This window comes from Anopheles gambiae, chromosome 2 (assembly GCF_943734735.2).
Source record: "Anopheles gambiae chromosome 2, idAnoGambNW_F1_1, whole genome shotgun sequence".
Lineage (NCBI taxonomy): Eukaryota > Metazoa > Arthropoda > Insecta > Diptera > Culicidae > Anopheles > Anopheles gambiae.
In genome coordinates, this window is record NC_064601.1 from 63,205,989 (window position 1) to 63,215,100 (window position 9,112).

The window sequence follows — 9,112 nt, forward strand, 5'->3', positions numbered from 1 at the left end:
AGAACATCTGCGCTGACAATCCTTGCTTGCGGGCGTGTCGCAGCAGAAAAACCACCTCCGGATGCTGCAATAACAGTTGCAGACGACGATAACCGTTGTCCTGCGGAGCATTTAGCCATTCCTGGCGGTTTTGCTGCAGCAGCGACAACACCTCCAGATGCTGTCACCACCGCTGAAGACGACGTCAACTGTTGCAATCCAGCATCAACAGCATTTCCTGGCGGGCGTTCCGTAGCAACAACAACGCCACTGGAAGTTGCTTTTGGTGATGTAGACGGCAACAGTTGTCCTCCGGCGGCAGCGACAACACCTCTGGATGCGGTCTCCATCGTTGCAGCCGACGGAAGCCGTTGTCCTCCAGTATGAACAGCAGCAACAACACCACAAGATGCTGTCCCCACTGTTGCAGCCGACGGCAACCGTTGCCCTCCGGCGGCAGCGACAACACCTCTGGATGCGGTCACCATCGTTGCAGCCAACGGCAACCTTTGTCCTCTAGCATGTACCACACTTCTTGGCGGACGTGCTGCAACAGTATCAACACCACTGGAAGTTACGTTGGTTGATCGAAACGGCAACCGTTGTCCTCCGGCGGCAGCGACAACACTCCTGGATGCTGGGACCACCGTTGCAGCCGATGGAAGCCGTTGTCCTTCAGCATGAACAGCAGCGACATCACCACTGGATGCTGTACCCACCGTTGCAGCCGACGGCAACCGTTGTTCTCTGGCGTGTACAACCCTTCCTGGCGGACGTGCAGCAACAACAACACTGCTGGAAGTTGCGTTTGTTGATCGAAACGGCAACCGTTGTCCTCCGGCGGCAGCGACAACACTCCTGGATGCTGGGACCACCGTTGCAGCCGATGGAAGCCGTTGTCCTTCAGCATGAACAGCAGCGACAACACCACTGGATGCTGTCCCCACCGTTGCAGCCGACGGCAACCGTTGTGCTGCGGCATGCACAACACATCCTGGCGGGCGTGACACAACAACACTATCCGGACTAGAGGATGCCATCACCAATGAAGATGATGGAATTTGCTGTCCACCGGGGCAAACAACTGTACCAGCTGGCATCATCGTCGAAGATGTATTTGGCTGCTGCATTGCAACACAAGGAACGTTTCTTGACAAACGTGCAAGTGCAGCAGCAACATCATCGGAAACGTTCAACGCCGACGACGGAACAGATGATATTGGTGGCTGTTCATTGGGGGCAGTATGAAACGTAACTGCCGAAACATTACCGCCGGAAGATGTCAACGTATATGATGCAGCAGAAGATGTTGTTAGCTGATTCTCCACGGTACTAACTACTGGAAGCACTTGTACGCACGTAGGGTTTCGCACAACTTCTTCACTGCAAAACATACCAACATCATCTGGATCTTCCGGACGCGCTTGCTTTGTCGGCATAGACATGATGTTGCTAGAGCAAAACAGGTACGTTTTTATTTACTTTTCACATTAACTTCCCTCTAAATATGTTTAACTTACTTTTACTCTTTTTATTGTAGAGATTTCAAAAAAGCGACGTAGAGAAAACTTTGAATAAAACGCTGACAAAATTGCTTGTTGTTCACGACATGAAAATTGAACTGTGAACGTTTACCGCTGTCAATAAAAATAAACAACTATGGCACCGCGTTGAAATGTCACGCACACTGCTAAGCATACCACGCATGGCTCGAAAGAACACAAACACATTGACAACTGCAAAGCGCACCGTGCGTTACGGGTGGGGAGGGGGAGGGCTCGCGCGAGGATGTAACTCATTCCTCCAAGAGTAACTGCTAACGGAGGACGGTACTCAAATCACTCAAAAAATACACTCATTTTGCCGGACGGGTAGGCAAAATTCCCAGGGAATAACCCGGTACGCGCGTGTGTAAGAAATTCGGTGAAGTTTAGCGTGATTAGCGAATTGTTGGAAGTGTGCGCGTGTGCGTGAAGTTCAAAGGGACACGTTTCGCAGGGACTGTTTGCGTCGGTGGTCCGATCGTGGACAAGCGTCAACGTGAGTGTGTGAGTTGGAAAGCTAAGAAAACGTTTCTAGGAGCAGTTCACGTCGGTGGTCCGATCGTGGACGTGCGTAAATGTGTCAGTGTGTGCGCAATCGGTCAGCACGCTGGTGCACGAGAAATTCGGTAAATTTCATTGTAAGCTATTCGCTAAGCAGTGCACCTGCGCATGTGTGTATGCGTAATAGATAGGGAATTGCGTTGCGATCCGTTAGTGCGGTACACAGGAGCACGTTGCCTCCAGAACAGTGTCAGTGGTCCGATCGTGGACACGTGTTAACGCATACGTGTGTGTGTGTATGTGTTCGACGTACAACACATTAGTTGAGTTAAGTACTCTGTCTTTCAGAAATAGGCTGAGTGTAGCTGCGCTCAAGCAAATGAGCGTCATTTGTATTCTCTTAGAATAGGCTATATAGCATTTGTCCTAGTTTGTCGTTGCCAAGTCGAGTCAGAGACAAAGGATTGAGTGAGTGTGAGTGTATCCGATAGAGAAATATTCAGTATTGTCTTAGGATACAAAGTAACTTTCTAGAACAGTGTGCTGCGACGGTTTCGATTGTATAAGTATGCGTGAGTGTTTCTCGCAAATAACGAATTGAGTGTCAAATCAGGGTGCAAAGACCTTCCCGGGATAGTGATAGATTGGTGCTTGATTGTTTTCGGTTGTGTTCGATCGTGTTGAACTTGTTCGAGCGTGCGCGTGTGTCCAGGAGAGCAACGACCTTCGGACAATTAGACTATGGTGATGAGTTCCTGAAATCAGCTAGCAATTGCAACTGTGTTTGGACAATAGCAAAAAGACATTGGTACCCGGTTCAACGAAACATCGACGTACGGCAGAGCCACGTGGTCGAGCATCGTGCGTGTGGCGCATGAGCTTCTGGTGGAACGGCAGCGATAAGTCAAACAAGCTTGGTTCGTAGACTTATTATATTGTTCGATTATTATACCCTATTAATATTTTAGCATGCCGAAAACACGAAGTGAAAAGGGAATGAAAGTCGTGGAAGCTGGGACCAGCAAGGTAACGACGACCCCCTCAAATGAAAGCAGCGAGGCGGAAGACGCCGGTTTAAATCGGACGATTCTAGAGAACGCCGAAGAAGAAATGTCACAACTAATCGCAGAGGAAATTGCTCGTCACACCAGGGAGATGTCACTTCGAAAGCAACTTTTAGAGCTGAAAATAAAGCACCAGAAAGAGTTGGAAGAGATGGAACGATTACATCAGCAGCTAAACATAAGCCTTCCTGTTGTGGAAACCAAGCCATGTGTAGCAACAGTATCGAGTATTACACCCGAACAGCGCTTAGCACGGAAATCAGTGAATACTAGCTTGGCGAAGTTTAGCGGTAATATAGAAGAATGGCCTCTATTCATCAGTAGCTACAAATATACGACCGAGTCCTGCGGATTTTCCAACATGGAAAATCTTAAACGTCTACAAGATTGCCTAACTGGAGAAGCTCTGGAACAGGTTAGAGGGTCACTATTAACGCCAGAAACAGTTCCAAGTGTAATTGAAGACTTGAAAAATCTTTTTGGACGACCACAGAAGCTTCTAAAAATGATGCTACGGAAAGTTCGTGAAACGAAGGCCCCTACCGAAGATCAGGTCAAGACTTTCATAGTATTCGGGATGAAAGTAAAGCAGCTTAATGAACATCTAGTAGCGTGCGAAATGACAGACCATCTAGGCAATCCACTACTGGTCGATGAATTAGTAGGAAAGCTTCCCACGAGCTATAAACGAGAATGGGTCCAATTCATGAAAGGCAAAGCTGGGAAAGCCCTTTGTTTGTTTAACAAGTTTATCCAATTAGTGGTGAGCGAGCTAGCAGAAGTTGATGAGTATGACTTAGAGCCTTCAAAGCGACGTGATAGAAAGGATGGAAATTTTCAATCAGAATTCCACAAGAAGTCATCGTCCACAAGCCGATTTAAAAAGGAATACACCAATGTTCACCATTCGAAAGAAGATGCTTCTCCGAAAAGAAGCCCAAGTTGCTGGATATGCAAGCAAACAGGACACACGTTAAATAATTGCAATCAATTCCAAAAGATGACGGTAGCTGAGAGAATAGCTGCAGCAGAGAAAGCGAAGCTTTGTAAAACATGTTTGAGCAAATTCTGCCATGGCGTATGTCTTAGATCGTTGCGGTGCGAAGTGAATGGCTGCGGAAAACAACATCATACGCTGGTGCATCGAACCGAAGAACACGTTCAGCTACAGAGAGCTGATTCAAGCGGAGATGCGCTGCGAACACAAGTAGTGATGTATCGAACGATACCCATTAGTCTTCATTACGGCGAAAATAGTATTGATATTACAGCATTTGTTGACGAAGGCTCGTCAGCAACTTTAATAGACGAGTGCGTTGCTGAACAGCTGAAAGCAGATGGTCCAAACGAGCCGTTGCAGATAACCTGGACTGGAAACATAAGTCGCTTTGAAGACCGATCCAGGAAGTTGGATCTTTTAATCTCGAGTCAAGGATCAACCCAGAAGTGGAAACTGTTCGAACCTCGTACAGTGGCTGGACTCATGCTACCGAGTCAATCCTTGAGGTTAGCTGATGTGGTAAAGCGGTATAAACATCTGGCGGACATTCCAGTCACAGGAAACAGTCAGCAAAACCCTTTGATAGTAATAGGGCTTAACAACATCGAACTGTTCGCAGCATTAGAGACCAGAGTTGGCAATCCAGGTGAACCGGTTGCGGTTCGATCGAAGATAGGCTGGACCATTTACGGTGTAACTGACAGCGCTTCGACTCCCCACGTTGTGATGAACCTGCATCGTATCACTGCAATGACCAATCGAGATCTTCATGATGTTCTTGAGAACCAGTATAAGTTGGAGCAAATGAGCATTCCTGCCTTTGAAGTTCCAATAGCTCCTGACGAGAAACGAGCAAAGGACATTCTCAAGAGAACGACAAAACGAATTGGGAACCGATTCGAAACAGGGCTTCTATGGCGAGATGATAATCGTGTTTTTCCAGACAGCTATCCTACAGCAGAAAAGCGCATGCAACAACTGGCGAAACGTCTGAAAAAGAATCCAGCCTTGGAGTCAAAGGTAGCCAAAATGATTAAAGAGTACGAGCGAAAGGGCTATGCCCATAAGATCACCGATGATGAATTATCTGGATTCTCGGCACAAGAGATGTGGTATCTACCCCTTAACGTGGTACACAATGCTAAGAAACCAGAAAAGATCCGTTTAGTGTGGGACGCAGCGTCAACGGTGGCAGGAGTTTCGTTGAACTCTATGCTACTTAAAGGACCAGATATGTTGGTTCCTTTACCGAGAGTCGTGTGTCGATTTCGAGAACGAGTTTTCGCCTTTGGAGGCGACATGAAGGAAATGTATCATCAGTTGCGCATAAAAAATGAGGATAAACAGGCGCAACGATTTTTGTTCGGCAGCGATACGAAAGGCAAGCCACAGGTTTATGTTATGGACGTAGCTACGTGCGGTGCTACGTGCTCACCCTGTTCAGCGCAATTTGTGAAGAACATGAACGCCCTTGAGTTCAGTGAGCAGTATCCAGAGGCAGCTCGAGCAATCATAGAAAAACACTATGTTGACGACTACTATGATAGTGTTGATACAGAAGCGGAAGCCATTAAGCTGGCAAAGGAAGTCCGGCCTATTCACGCCCAAGGAGGATTTCATATCCGCAATTGGATGTCCAATTCATCGGCATTCTTGGATGAGGTTGGAGAGAGAAGCGAGAAAGCAGCGTTGCAGTTTTCAAGCAATCAGAGCACCACATATGATCGTGTTTTGGGGATTAGTTGGAGATCAAAAGACGATGTTTTTTGCTTCAGTGTGCTGTCAGACGCGGATCATCAAAGGTTCATCGTTGATGGATTTCGACCCTCGAAGCGGATTGTGTTGAGCGTGGTGATGACTTCATTCGACCCGGTGGGTCTGATTACTCCTATCACTATTCGAGGTAAGATGCTGATTCAGGACTTATGGCGAACCGGATGTGACTGGGACTCGAATATTGACTCCGAATCGTTTGAAAAATGGAAACGATGGCTAATGTTGGTGCAAGGGGTGGGGTCGTGTCTAATTCCTCGTAGTTACTTCGGAAGAGTACCTTCAACTGAGATCGAGAAGATAGAGCTACACGTATTTTGCGATGCGAGTGAAACAGGGTTTGGTGCAGTTGCCTACTTCAGAGCGATTATTGGTGGAGCAGTTAGTTGTTTACTGGTAATGAGTCGTGCCAAGGTGGCTCCTATGAAGCCGATGTCGATACCTCGTCTGGAACTTGAAGCGGCAATTCTAGGAGTACGTCTATCGACAAAGGTGCTGGATAGTCATTCATTGAACATCTCTCGTACATACTACTGGACTGACGCAAAGGTAGTTTTATCTTGGATACGCTCGGATCCGAGACGCTATAAGCAGATTATTGGCTTCCGTGTGGGTGAGATTCTGCATACATCGAGCGTTGAAGACTGGAATTGGGTGCCATCGAAATCCAATCCGGCGGATCTATTGACGAAGTGGGGAAATTCTCTTGACATGACACCGGAAAGCAGTTGGTTAAAGGGACCTTCATTTCTGTACGACGAAGAGGAGAATTGGCCGCAGCAAGAGCCTCCACCGCTTAACACAATTGAGGATTTAAGAGTTCATCTTCTAATCCACGACGTGAACATTCCCTTTCGTATTATTGATGCGGATCGCTTCTCAAAATGGACGGTATTAGTGCGCGCCATGGCGTGTGTGTTTCGATTCATCTACAACTGGAGGAAGAAGGCAGAAGGTAAACCCTTAGAAATGTTGCAAGTGACTGATAGACAACGAAAACTGCTGATGCACTTGAAAGTTGAGACGAAACGGGTTCCGTTGCAACAATTGGAGTACGAGAAAGCAGAACGAGCGCTATTGAAGATGGCGCAAGTCGATTGTTTCATTGATGAGCTGAAGATATGAATGAAGAACAAAAATCGACCAACTAATCTATGGATTAATTTTGAAAAAGACAGTGCATTGTATAAGCTTTCGCCGATGTTGGATGAGCATGACATTATTCGTGTGGAAGGTCGGATGGAACGAGCGGAATTTCTTCCTTTCAGTTTGAGATTCCCAATAATATTACCCAGCGATCATAGGGTCACCCGACTGATAGTACGTCATCATCATGAGAAGAGCGGACATGGCTACCGCGAAGCTGTGAAAAATGAGCTACGACAGCTCTACCACATCATACATCTCGACGCTACCGTGCGAAAGGAGACTGCAGCCTGTGTCTGGTGTAAGGTACGTCGCAATCGCCCTAAAGTACCAAGGATGGCGCCGCTGCCGGTGCAACGCTTGACACCCAATCTACGACCCTTTAGTTTCACCGGAGTTGATTACATTGGACCGTTCGATGTGACCATCGGACGACGTAGCGAAAAAAGATGGATAGTGCTATTCACTTGCCTAGTGGTACGTGGAATCCATCTTGAAATCGCTCATGGACTGACTACGCAATCCTGTCTGATGGCTCTGAGGCGATTCATTTGTCGACGAGGCTGGCCTGTTGAGTTCTTATCCGACAATGGGACGAACTTCAGAGAAGCTAGCCGAGAAATCACCGAAATGGTCGGGACTATCCAGAATGAGTGTGCGGACCAGTTTACGAACGCGCGGACAAAATGGAGCTTCAACCCCCCGGTCACACCCCATATGGGAGGGGTGTGGGAACGTTTGGTGAGGTCAGTTAAAGGCATACTAGCAGCAATCGATGACGGAAGACGACTGACAGACGAGATCCTTCAGACGGCCATCGTAGAAGCTGAAGACATCATCAACAGTCGGCCGTTGACTACGGTGACACAAGGTGGCAGCGACCAGGAGACCCTGACACCGAATCATTTCCTGCGTGGGGTTTCGGAGATGGATAAGCGTAATATCCCACTCACAAACATTAAAGAAGCGTTGCGGGATTCATATTGTAGAACACAGCAGTTATCCGATGTAATGTGGGATAGATGGGTAAAAGAATACGCGCCGACTATAAATCTGAGGTCCAAATGGTTCGGGGAAACCAAGCCACTAGAGTGCGGAGATCTTGTCTACATAGTAGACGGGAAAAATAGGAAATGTTGGGTGCGAGGCGTAATAGACGAAGTAATAGTAGCAGGTGATGGGAGGATTCGTCAGGCATGGGTAAAAACGAATCAAGGTAGGTTGAAAAGATCTACTAGTAACTTGGCGGTCCTGGAGATATAGTGAAGTAACACCAGACAGGAGATAGGGACTGGCTTACGCGCCGGGGATTGTTGGGACCGCGAAAAATAATATCAAATGTTTTGATGTTTCGAAATTGATCGCGTTGATCTCGTGTAGATAGGGCCTTTTAGGGGGTCGATTTAGTTCGGATTAATCTTGTCCCTAATTTTATGTCGCGAACGCGTTGGGTTTCGTGAGTAGGTAATAATGGATTTTATTTTACACTATCTTAGGAACGGTTGCGCACGTTCATTCGAGAGGGGTTCGCGTTGAGGAATTTTCGATCGTGGAGCGAAGGAAGAAGTCTGTTCGCTTTCGAGGTTGGGTTGCAAGAGAGAGAATGTGCTCGCTGACAGCAGGAAGTGTAGCGCTGGACACGCGGCGCACGTCACTTTGACACATTCGTGTGCCTGGTGAGTGCACTCCACGGAGATCCGTGTCTTTGTCCCTGGATGTCACGATCGCTCACGATTCTAACGCCAGATGGCGGTCTGGTCGCTACAGTACTCCCATCCTAGAGCGGTGTCACCGGTAACGTAGAGGTATGATGACCTTCCGCTGAGACCCGGTGACGCCGGTCGATACCGTCTGGTCGTTGCGGCGTAGGATGGAGGGTGGTGGGGCGTCGACGGTGGCTCGGTCGTTTTGTCTCGATGTCGTCAGTTGCGATGGTGGTGCCGGTGTCGTCTGATTACGCACTGGTTGTTCGCGCGACGTCGGTTTGGAGGCTGCGGTGGCGTCTCTGCGGTCCGCATTTGCCTGGGCGTCCGGTAACGGCAGAGTTTCCGAGTGGTCGGTTGTTGGCGGCAGGAGGTTTGTCGCTAGCCCTTCCCACGAGCACT

General features: G+C 48.0%; 1 protein-coding gene across 2 annotated transcripts; it reads left to right on the forward strand.

Moving 5' to 3' along the window:
- Positions 1 to 1,149: 1,149 nt before the first annotated feature.
- Positions 1,150 to 8,713, forward strand: LOC133391421 (uncharacterized). Of its 2 annotated transcripts, none has more exons than XM_061645797.1 (2): positions 1,150 to 1,445; positions 1,520 to 8,713. In XM_061645797.1, the coding sequence occupies exon 2, from the start codon at positions 2,994 to 2,996 to the stop codon at positions 6,984 to 6,986; it is 3,993 nt and encodes a 1,330-aa protein (XP_061501781.1). In that variant the 5' UTR covers positions 1,150 to 1,445; positions 1,520 to 2,993; the 3' UTR covers positions 6,987 to 8,713. Both variants share the same exon structure in this region, with proteins under 2 accessions (XP_061501781.1, XP_061501782.1).
- Positions 8,714 to 9,112: the final 399 nt, after the last annotated feature.

Coding starts and splice junctions, on each gene's coding strand:
- LOC133391421 (XM_061645797.1), top strand. CDS start 2,994: ATGCCGAAAACACGAAGTGAAAAGGGAATGAAAGTCGTGGAAGCTGGG.